Source organism: Arachis duranensis, chromosome 10 (assembly GCF_000817695.3).
Source record: "Arachis duranensis cultivar V14167 chromosome 10, aradu.V14167.gnm2.J7QH, whole genome shotgun sequence".
Lineage (NCBI taxonomy): Eukaryota > Viridiplantae > Streptophyta > Magnoliopsida > Fabales > Fabaceae > Arachis > Arachis duranensis.
This window is the reverse complement of record NC_029781.3, coordinates 664,046-676,300: the sequence shown is the minus strand read 5'-3', so window position 1 is coordinate 676,300 and position 12,255 is coordinate 664,046. Positions and strand designations below refer to the sequence as shown.

General features: G+C 34.3%; 1 protein-coding gene across 1 annotated transcript; it reads right to left on the bottom strand.

Annotated features, from left to right (window-relative positions):
* Positions 1-2,707: 2,707 nt before the first annotated feature.
* Positions 2,708-5,501, bottom strand: LOC107468158 (U-box domain-containing protein 17). The gene has a single exon (XM_016087404.3). It carries the CDS (start codon positions 5,033-5,035, stop codon positions 2,891-2,893), a length of 2,145 nt encoding a protein of 714 aa, XP_015942890.1. The 5' UTR covers positions 5,036-5,501; the 3' UTR covers positions 2,708-2,890.
* Between the last annotated feature and the right edge of the window lie 6,754 nt (positions 5,502-12,255).

The following is a 12,255-nucleotide window of genomic DNA, read 5'->3' as shown; positions in this document are numbered from 1 at the left end:
TATATATATTAATTAATTAATAATTTTATCAATATACATTAAAAACTTTATTAATAGAATTCTCTATGACATTACAATATTAATAATTTAAAGGAATTTCAAAACTCCAAACTTTAAAAGAGTATTGTAACATCCACCCGCATATCAAGAGGACAATGCTAAGAAGTAGAAGAGTTTTCAGGATCAGTTTTATTCATGAATTAATTGCATTATATTACTTGTTCAAGTTAAAACTATAATATTTATTGATATTTGATTGTCATAGTGTTATTGTCATCATTAAAAATCTTCCTTTCTCCTCCTCTATTCTTTAATCTAACGGTATCATATCACATGAGATAAGCTCAACCACCACCATGCTCTCACTAAATATAGGTTTATATACCAAAAATATCCAATTGTTTTCCACATATGTGCGCTTTATGCCTCCACTTTCTCTCCCATCCATTTTTGTCTTCAAACTTAAATAAACTAATTAACGGTGAAGGCATTTTAAACAAAGAGTAGTACTAAATTGGTCCTATATTTGAGCGTAATTCTATTTTGATTCTTAAGGTTTAAAAAGTTTTATTTAGTTTTAATATAGGGTTAAAGTTAAATAATTAATTGAATATTCTACATAACAGCAGTATAAGAACAAGATCGATAATTTGGAGAATAAGTACAAATTCAACTTCAGGATTATAAAATTAACCGTAGATGCATTAAAACATTTATTTATCATTCTTCTTACAATTTAAATGAAATATTTTCTATAGAACTAAAGATAATGATAAATAAATATATTGATACATCCACTGTTGATTTTGTGTTTTTGAAACTTGTATTATTATCGACTTTATTTTTGTACTGCTATTATGTAGAACATTCTGTTAATTATTTAACTTTAAGCTCACGGTGAGACTAAATTGAAGTTAAATAAAACTTTTTTGGATTCAAATAAGGCACTTTAAATTTTAAAGACAAAAATATAATTATACCCAAATGTAAGGGGATCAATTTAATACTTTATATTTAAATAAATTAATACTTAAAAAAATAATAAATATGATAATTTTTTAATATACTATTTTATCTAGATAGACCGTTATTTAAAAACGCACTATTTCATAAGCTGCAATTTTCCTAGGCAATGAAACATGCATATATGTGTGTGTAATTGATACCCTCAAGAGTGGTTAAGGAATGCCAGTGACAGCAACTTTGAAAATAGTAATACTAGTCAAGTGTGGCTCCAATCACTTCTCATTAAGGGATAGTTGGTAGAAGAAATTAATTAAGGCAATGGTGACATATTTCTCCATGCATTCTTTGGACCATACAAAAACATTCCAAGGATACGTCTAAATCGAGATCATATTTTTTAAAATAAGAGATTTTTTTCCGAATTTCTAGCTACTAAAAATTATAAATATTAGAGATAATTTTTATCAGGTATCTTTTTTAATCTTAATTCTTATATTTTTTTAACTTTAGACTAATTTCATCGTCAAAATTCTTAGTAGTTCTTGACTAAAATAAAATTTATATACTTCTGAATGTCTAAAAACACTTTTTAATTTAGATATGGAAGGAAAAATATGTAGGATGTAATTATGAAGTGTATAGGTATTTTACGTAATTATAGTGTCAAGAGCAAAAATCGGACCGTCCGATTTTTGGGTACATAAATCAGAGAGTCCGACTTGTGTTTAAAAAATAAAAAAAATTTGAGCGTCCGATTACCTTTGCCAAAATTTAAATTTTCTCTCCCACACTAATAAGACTGTGCGATTAGTAGGTTTAATTTTCTTTTATGAAAAAATCGGATGATCCGATTTTTTCATCCCTTGTTTCAGAAAAAACTGTCCCACATCCATGTCTAACACCCACATTCTCCACAATAACGCACAACACACACATGTTTCTCATATAAAAAAAAAGAGTCTGTGTAGAAAGGCATTTCAAATTTATACATTAAGGGATTCACAATTACTGCTAAATATTATTTATTCTCCGGAGTAATTAATATTCTTTATTTCGTTAGAAAGTATATGGTAGAAGCTTGAGCTGACATGCACCAGAATCTAGTTTGAACAAAATTGGTTCGGTCGACTGTGCCATTATGTGATGAATCTTGAATTAGGATTTAGGACCATCTTGCACCACTCACGGGTGTCAAATTACTTTTAAGTTCCTTTTTCATCTTACTCGTTAAAATGAAGAATTTTCTACCAACGAATGTGTTGATAAGAAGATGCTCGAATTCAACTAGACATTTTCAATTTAGATTCGAATATGTAGATGCATTAAAATTTTAAAGGAACAATATTATCAAACAAGCATGTATGCATGATTTAAATAAGATTGTTTCCAATAAAGAAAACATATAAAAGAATAAGAATAAATCAGCTTTATATTTTTGTGATCAAAATTTGGTTCTAATTTTTGGAAGGAAAAAAAAGGTGCTATGTTGAAGTCACCATGGACTGAGAAAGAAGAATGGAACATTCAGCCGCGTGGTCTAGATTCTTCTTGGAACAGAACCAGTGGAGTGTGCTAACAAGAATCGTGCATGCTTCACATTTGGTAGAAACATGATGCTTAGTTTTACATTATATTAAATTACAAAGCTAGTATATTGTATTTAATACTAATATCATTTTCTTTGTTAGACCTATAACCATAGATTCATTGTGGATAGTAGCAAAAAAGAAGAGAAACCACATGCAGAGAAATGGTCTATATTTTTTTCTTTCTTCATATAACTCATTACAACAACACTCAGTGGACCTCATAAATACATATGGTATTGCTATAATTTCTTATCATTTATAAATTTCAATGAAAGAATCTGTAAAGACTTTTACAACAAAAATTGGGAATGTAACAACACTGGAGATTATGACCACTATAAAACTGGGACAGAAATGGACATTGGCACTGAAACATCACCAGCAAAGCTTGTATCCCTAGTTGCTGCAGAATTGCTGGCAAATGCATACCCTACACCTAATCCACCATAATGTAAAGCTTCACATCTCTGAAACACTCTTGCAAGTGAAGCTGCCTTTCGTCTCGCTCGCTTTGTTCCGGTAAAAAGCAAGGTCTGAAGTAATCCGGCCAAAGATGGTGCCTTAACCACCCTTTCAGTTGCAGCTGCACCGCCACTCCGGCACAACTCCAACAATGCTGCAACTGCATTCTCTTTACCTCTTGGTGTTCCACAACGCATCATGCCAATCAATCCGGCAACTGCTGCCTCTTCCTTCACCACTGCTTTGGCTCCAACCGGCTGCCGGACGATCAAGGCCAAGGCACCTGCTGCTTCCTCCGCGACTCCTTCGTTCCCCAAAGCTCCAACTAGAGCCGTTACTGCGCCTGCCTCTATCATTCTAACACAATTCTCCGTGTGAGTGGAAAGATTGAACAAAGCCGTTACAGCATCCTTCTTTCCTCTTGAAGTCCCCTCTTGCAACAATCCTGCCAAAGCTTCCACAGCTCCCGTCTTATCTGCAATCCTCTTCTTATAGTCATGAACTGCAGATAAGCTGAACAATGTTGCAGCAGCATTTTCCCTTGCTTCTGTTGTGTGGCCGAATCTCAAGACATTGACAATCGATCCAAGACACCCTTCCTCATCCATGATCCGGCTTTTGTTCTTGTCGAAAATGGATAGGTTGAGCAATGCAGTTACACAATTCTCCTGAGCAACAGCATTAGGAGATGATAGTAAATTTCGAAGATGAGGAATTGCCCCTGCTTCTGCAATGAAAGCGCGGTTGTCTTTACCAGTTTTGGCTAGCATTCTTATCTCCCTAGCAGCAACAGTCTTCCCGGCTTGCGACCCATTAGCGAGCTGCTGGATGAGAAGTGTCGCTGTGGCTCTGTTGGCTTCAAGGGAAGTTCTGGATGGACAAGCTGATGCAAAAGTTTCAGCCATTGGATCCATAACTTCTGGCTGTTCGAGTGGAATTCCATGTGCAGAGCACCACTGCACTATCAAATTCCTCAGCGCACGGTTCGGAACAAGGCGATTGTGGGCAAGCATTTGCCCTGTTTTCGGACAAGTCGTGTGGCCTTCATCCATCCACCTGGAAATGGAACTCCTATCATATGTTTGCCCTGTGGAAATTATCACCGGGTCTTGCATCAAATCCAATGATATTGGGCAGCAAAAGTCCTTTGGAACAGTCATAAATGTTTCGGCGATTTCCTGAGTAATCAATCTCTTCTTGATCTTTTTCTGAACCCCATTATCCAAAGCAAGTTCATCCTCCTCAAACCCAAAGATCAAGAACCTGCAATACCGAGTCATCGCCACAAAACCATTGAGCACAGAAATTGTAGGCTCAATGTCCCCTTCATGATTAACAATCTGCTCTTCCAAACCCTCAATTTCACTTCTACAACTCCTAGCATCCAAAATCCTAAGCTTATCAACATAGAAATCCCTCAATTCAGCAGAATCAGGAATCTTCCCACTCTCAAATTCATCAAAAAAAGCGAAAAATCTTATCCTAAGTGCATCATCATTCTTGTCTATAAACAACCTAGCCTTCCTCGATTGCTTCTGCAAGAGCTCAACTTGTTCCCTAACATCCTTACTCAACCCAATATCCCCAATTGGGAAAACATCCAAAAGGGTTGAAATTTCCTGGTTCAAATCATGGAAATGGCCAGAAATCGAATGGTTCTGAAGCAAAAGCCACAACTTACACGATTGAGCACAGTAATCAAGAAGAATTTTGGACCGATAGAGAAGCAGGTACAGCTCCTTGAGGCAGAGCACGGCGGTAGGTGGAAGACACGCGCCTGAAGAATCGCTAAGGTACTCCAGGAGCAGCTGAAAGACTTCCACTTTTCGGATCAGGGACCTGGAATTCTTGCGCTGGAAGAAGAAGGGTCGATCGGAGAAGCACGTGACGAGCTCGGTGGCCACGTGAGCGAGCGTTTGGACGAGTGCAACGTCTGTCAAGTCAACGGGGGCCAGAAATGCTTCCAACGACGGTGACCTTCTCCGCCGCAGCGACGAGAATATAGCCCCTGAAGCCATAGAAACCGGCGAACTAGGGATTTTAAAATTCAAAAACACGAAGCCAAACAGCTAGAATCTCTCACTGGTGTGAAATTTCGTTCGAGACCCAGATGGTAATTGGAGGAGACGAGCAATTCGCACAGGAAAATGAAAGAACTTGGCGAACCTTTCAGATCTGTGGGATTTTCCGGGAAAATAAATAATTTTCTAGGTTGCCAAAGGGCACAAAAAAGAAGGGATTATGAAACAGTTGTTGTTTGGTGAGAGTTTGAATGTTGAAAGGGTTAAGAAGAAGAAGGATGAACAAGTCGGAACTCCCAAGAGATATCAAGAATAAAAAAATTCAGCCGAATCCGCGTATATGAGAAAGATAAAAATAGGGACTGAATTTCCCAAGACTTTTTATTTTGTCTTCTCACTTCAATTTCTAATTTTTATTTTTCTTTTCTCTCTCTCTCTCTCTCTCTCTCTCTCTCTCTCTCTCTCTCTCTCTCTCTGATTATATGCAGATTCTGGTCCTTTCGTTATGTTTCGCTCCTTTTCTTTATCACCTCATCTTAGCTGCAATAGATGAAGATTAAAGATAGGTTAGCTTTTGTATGAAATTACAATTATGGGCTCATGGGATAGACTTAGGCAGAGTGTTACTTTTGTCAGACACATCACACATGACCTAAAAACAGTACAAAGGCAAAGGATGGATTGGGAAATGTATGTGTTGTTTTGGTTTTGACTTTGGAAGTGAAACAACCCTCTGATGATGCCATGTTACTTGCTTTTCTTGGGCTATGACTTCAGACTTGCCTTAAAGTCCACAGTGTTTGCAAACTCCTAGATATGTGTGTAACATGCTTGCTTTCTTTGGGTTAAGTTAACTACAGCTCCAATCCAAAAGATTTTAGTGGTTCACAAAAAGACGTTTAAAATATATTATTAATAAAATAATTTTTAATAATTTAAAAATAAGATAAAAATAAAAAATTTTATATTTAACAAATAATTTACTATTTTATTCAGGTTTTTTAATAATATTTGAATAAATATTTAACAAGTAGAAAAAAATTAAAATAATATTTGATCTTTAGATTTTTTTAAAAAAATATGGTCATTTACATTAAAAAAATTTTAAAAAAATTTATTTGACATAAAATTATCAAATTTTAAAAATAAAAAAATATTTTTTAATAATAATTACAAAAATATACATCAAAATCTAATCTTTAAAATTTATTTTTAGAATATATATTTAATATTTAATTTTTTTGGTCTCTTTTTAAAAAATTCTGGAGCCATATTTATCAATAACATTTAAGAAAATGAAAAATAGATCCTCAACTTTCTATCTCGAAGACAAATAAGCTATCGATGAATTGAAATTACAAAAAAGTCATTTACTTTTTAAAATATAAGACATCTTAGTCCTTTTGGAGGACCTATTTGTCCTTATATTTTAGATGAAGAGACTTAAATGTCTTATATTTTAAAAGATAAATGACGTTTTTATATTTTTAATTGATTAAGAACTTATGTATCTTCGAATTAAAAATTTAGGAATCTATTTATCTTTTTTTCTTAACATTTTTTGAAATTTTTTTTATCAGCAATATAAACTTTCAAATATTATTTTAATAATTTACTCCTATAATTTTCTCTACAGGGTAAGATAATAGGAATAGATTGACTACTATTTTTATTTACGCTTTTGAGGTAAATACCAATTCGATATTCGAAAGATTTTGTCGCTGACAAAAATGGTACATGACTTTTATTATTAACAAAATGGTCTTTAAATGATTTTAAAATTTGGCAAATGTACCCTCAAACTCGTTGGAGCACATCTCTGACGAAAATAATGCTAAATTGGCCACCGTATTTTATTGAGATGGCAGCATCCCTAAACTAATTACTTATGTGTCATTAATAATTAAATTAAAACAACAATAGGTAAAAATTTTTCATATTAAACTAAATTTACCCTAATTTTTTCAAAATTTCAATCCCCAACTTACTCTCTCACTCTGTGAATCCTGAAAAATTGTCTCAAACCTAAAATTTTTTTCTTGATTTCTAATCCAGTGAATTACAGATTGAAAACTTTTGCTAAACTCTAATTACCCTGTCAGAATATATAAGGATCAATTAGACAGCGACAGTTCCGTCTGCGCTTCTTTCAGACAGTGACAGTTTCATATGCGCTTCCTTCCGGCAGTTCTGTCTGTACCCGTTTTATCAGTTTATGCATTTTTTAATTCGTTGTTTTAAAAATGTTTCAAACTCAAGTTGTCACTTGAGTTTAAGGGAGATGTCAGAATATATTAGGATCAATTAGCCTTCATTAGAATTATTTAGTATATCTGAATATTTATGAGAGAATGTCATGTCTTTATTATTACGATTCTCTTAGCACCTATATAAAGGATGGTATATTATTGAGTATATCGAAAAGGTAGAATGTACAAGGGGTATATATAGGTGCTAGAGGAATCAAAGTAATAAAAGCACACAATTCTATAATTACTCTCTAACATCCCCCCTCAAACTCAAGTGGGAGCTAAGGATACCATCTTGAGTTTGGATACCAGAGTTTGAAAATGAGTTGGATGATGAGCCTTCGTGAAGATATCAGCAGTCTGATATAGTGTTCCAACAGTGATGAGACGAATGGCATCAATAAGGAGACGTTACCGAACAAAGTGACAATTAATCTCGATATGTTTGGTGCGTTCATGAAACACATCATTATGGGCAATCTGAATAAAGAGAGCATTCTCATGAGGGCTACAAGTGAAGCCGAGATTGCATATAGTAGTGCTGAACTTATCAAACCACTCACGAGGAGCTTACTTAAAACCATAGAGTGCCTTGCAAAGAAGACAGACTTTATTAGAAGAACAAGGATATCCTGGGGATGGCTTCATAAAGACCTTCTTTTTTAAATCCCTATTCAGAGCGAATATTGACCTTGTATACCCATCTACTATCCACAATTTCATGATCAGAAGGAGGATTAACCAAGTCCCAAGTATGTGCATTTTCAAGTGCCTGAATTTCTTCCTTCATTGCTTGCTGCCAATTTGAATTTGTGGAGGCTTCTCGGAATATCTGAAACTCATGGTAATAAAGAATAGTATAAAAACAATGATAATCAAGAAGATGAGGAGGTGAATTTCTTACCCTAGAAGAACGATTGGAGGGAGGAGGCATGACAGTAGGAGAAGGATCATCGTCTGGTCTGGAATCACCGGGAGGTGGAAAAGGCGGAAGAGTAGAAGGCTCGAGAGATTGACTGGAGACAAAACCTGTAGAATTATCACTAGAAAAAAGATCAACATTGGGGTTAGTGAAAAACGGTGACTGAGTAGAAGGAATGGACTCAAAGGAGGAGAACTTAGAAAACATGTGATGCTCCCAGAATACGACATGACGATATATACGAATGCATTTAGAAAGAGGATCCCAAGAACGATAACCCTTGTGTTCAGAGTCATGACCAAGAAAACAACACATGCGAGCCCGAGGTTCAAGTTTAGTATGTTCATGAGGCTAAGAAAGAACAAAACAGACACAAACAAAAACTTGAAGAGAATTGTAATCTGGAGAAGTATGATAAAGATGCTCAAAGGGAGTAATGTTACCAAGGACAGAAGAAGGGAGTCGATTGATAACATGGACATCAGTAAGGATAGCTTCACCCTAATTACACTCAGGACACGAAAAAAAAAGAAGCATTGCACGAACAGAGTCAAGGATGTGACGATGTTGCGTTCAGCCCGTCCATTTTGTTGAGACATAATGGAATAAGAAAACTCAGACAAAGTATCCTATTCAGCAAGGAAAGTTAAAAGTTTGGAGTCATGGTATTCCATAGCATTATCACGCCGAAAAATTTTAATGACCTTGAAAAACTGAGTTTTAATCATAATGACAAAATTAATATAAATCTAAGGTGGCTCATGGCAATTAGTCATCAAATAAACCCAAATAAAGCGTGAATAATTATCAATAAAAACTACAAAGTATCGAGCTCCTCCCATAGAAGCGGTGGGAGCGAGTCCCCCAATGTTAGAGTTGATAAGGTCAAAAGGAGAGCAAGCAAGAGAAAAATTATTGTGAAAAGATAAGTCATGTTGTTTGGCAATTTGACAGGAGATGTAATCAAAAGACTCTTGATTAACCTGACCCAAAACACCCTTAGACACAAGATGACGCAATTTTCCTAAGGAACTGTGGGCAAGACGGTGATGCCACAAGTGAAGAGTAGATGGAGAAGAAGCAGCAAAGAGAGTTGACACAGGAATATGAAGATTCTCGAGTTTAAACAACCTTTCAACCTTGTGTCCAGTCTCGATGATCTGTCCCGTCTGAAGATCCTGCACACGACAACCAGAGATAGAAAAAGTGACATCAAAATTGAGTTCAACAAGTTGACCAAGAAAGATAAGATTAAAGTGTAAGTTGGGAATAAAATAATTATCAGGAAGATGAAGATTAGACTGTAAAATAAAACCCTTATGTGTTGCATGCAAGAGGGAACCATTAGCAGTGTTGACAGAAGGTACATTTGTGGTGGTAGACAAAGAGAAAAAAAGATTATGCAAAGGAGACATGTAATTAAAACAACCAGAATTAAAATACCATGTAGAATTACCTGGAGGGATAGAAAGAGCAGCAGAGGTATTACCAAGAAAAGAGAGAAGTTGCTTAAGAAGAGATTCAATGTCAGGATGCAGTAGCAACAGTACTAGCAATAAAAGCAGGCACATTCTGATTAGTGTAAATGAAATGAGAATGATACTTGTTCTGATTGGAACGTGATGGGTGAGTAGGACAGGCAGTAATAACATGTCCTGAGAACTTGTAGTAATGGCAAAACTGTTGTGGACAAATATAGCTAATGTGACCTTTCTGTTGGCATGTGCAATATTTAACAGAAGAACAGTTTGAGAAGAGATTCCCAAAACGGTTACAGTTTCGATAGAATGGATCCTTTCTGTCGATGGTAGAAAAAATATCTGAGTTTGCCATGATAATAGATACAAAGATGAAAAAGAGAAGAAACCGCAAAATCGGGAGAAAAATCGAAAAAACAGAGCACAGAATCGAAAAGAGCTCACCAAAAAATCTTAGAGGGGTCCCCACTTGATTGCCACGTCAATACTGCGTCAGTGCCATGTCAGCAACGGGTGACACGTGGTGACGCCTGATTGGAATGGGAAGACACGCTGGCGAGTGAGCTGGAACGCGGGCTAGCCAGTGAATCGGGCTGGGTCACGGGCGATTCTCAACGCGGGTGGGTGGGAGTCTTGGCGACACGACACGTGGAGGCTCTTAGACCGTACAATCTTGGCGGAGATCCAACGGTTGCTAAAAACGTCGAGAGGAGAAACGATGGAGTGGGCAGGGACGTTGCGGCGGCACGTGGCGGTGCGTCCGGCTGATGTAGATGGCGGGTCTGGGCTCTCTAGACTCGTGACGATGAGACGAAGACAATGATATGGTCGATGACAAATAAAAAGATCGGGAAGGCGAGCAAAAATAAGGACGAAAAGGCTGCTGGAAGAAGGAAAAATGAACAAATGTTCATGGAAAAAAAGGAACCTAAACTCTTGATACCATGTTAGAAAGGTAAGAGAGATGTATTATTGAGTGTATTCTAGTTTCTAGAACGATACAATATAAAAGAGTATTTATAGGTACTAAGAGAATCGTAATAATAAAGATGTAATATTTATTATAAATATTCAGATATACTAAATATTTCTAATAAATGTTAATTGATGCTAATATATCCTGACATTTCCAAATTTATAGATTAGAAAAAAGAATCCATAATTTTAAAATTCAATTCGCTGAAATTGTCAACAGATTAATTTACAATTTTAGAAGATTAATAACAATAAAACTCATCTAGAAGAGAAAGCAAACAGATTCATATACAAGAACTCAAAAATATAATTTGAAGAGAAAGCATTCCATTTAATTCGATTAAAAAAATTCAAACCTCGTCCGCTTGATTCGTTATGAGAAGAATAATTTAAAATGCTCTCGTTTAATTGATTTAAATTTGAATCATTCATTGTTTTGATAAAATATTGAAATTTGAAAACGAAGAAGATAAATTCATAAAATCGAAAAAGAAAAAAGAAAAAGAATGACAAATAACAGAGAAGAACAACGAACAGAAAATAAGAAAAAAGAAGAAGAATGACGAACAATAGAAATTACAGATTCGAAAATTATAATGCAAATCATTAATGTTGAAGAAGAGAAGAAGAAAAAGAATATTTACGTTGAAAAAGAGATTTAAGTAAATCTATTATGTTGATAGGAGGGAGAAGGAACATACATATATTTCATGTAACTTTAAAAAAAAAAGAGAAGATGCGTTAAAAAAAAGTATTTAGATAACTAAGATAGATATTTTATATGGATATAAAGCATTATTGAAATATTATATATTTGTTTTGATCCAAAAACTCTATAAATTTCTTACTTAGACCTGCATATGGTAATAAACTAAAAATAACTGGGTTCCGAAATCAAACGGATTGCATATGGTATAGGACTAGGAATCTAGAATTAAACAATTTCAACATATAACTGTATTATATTTATAGTAATGTTAAAAAGATAATAATATAAAATTATTTTATTTAATTTAATATTTATAATTATATATTTATTATATTTATTATTACGTAATTATTTTAGTATTAATTAATGAATATAAACAAAAATTACGAAAGAAATGTTATAACTACTTTTAATTTTGATATTTTTGTTTTTCTTTATATTTCCGTAAATTCTGTATAACTCTTTCTTTTAGGAATTTCACTAATAAACTATATTGATTTTTGTTTCTAATTCCATTAATTTTAATATAATAATATTTTTAACTACTTGACCGAAATAACTCAGAAGTCCTAAATTTACATTTTACATTGGTACGTAAAAGTTTGGATAGAAGATACATAGAAGAGTCCAAGAAGGGAAGAGTTGACTTAGAAAGGTAATGGGGCCACCACGCCATTTAATGTGAATGGGTGTGTGGAGACTGCAGACTGCAGACTTAGCTTTGCTGTAATTTCTGGGAAAACATACAAACATGCCAGTGCCAATTCACCTCTTTCGCTTTGTTTTTCTTAATTTTAATTTTAACTATATTAACAGTGAAAAATATAATTATTCATATTTTTTTATTAAATTAAGTTTTTAAATTTTTAAGAGAAATAATTTCA

Bases quoted from the DNA above. Each gene is read 5' to 3' on its own strand.
- LOC107468158 (XM_016087404.3), bottom strand. From the start codon at position 5,035: ATGGCTTCAGGGGCTATATTCTCGTCGCTGCGGCGGAGAAGGTCACCG.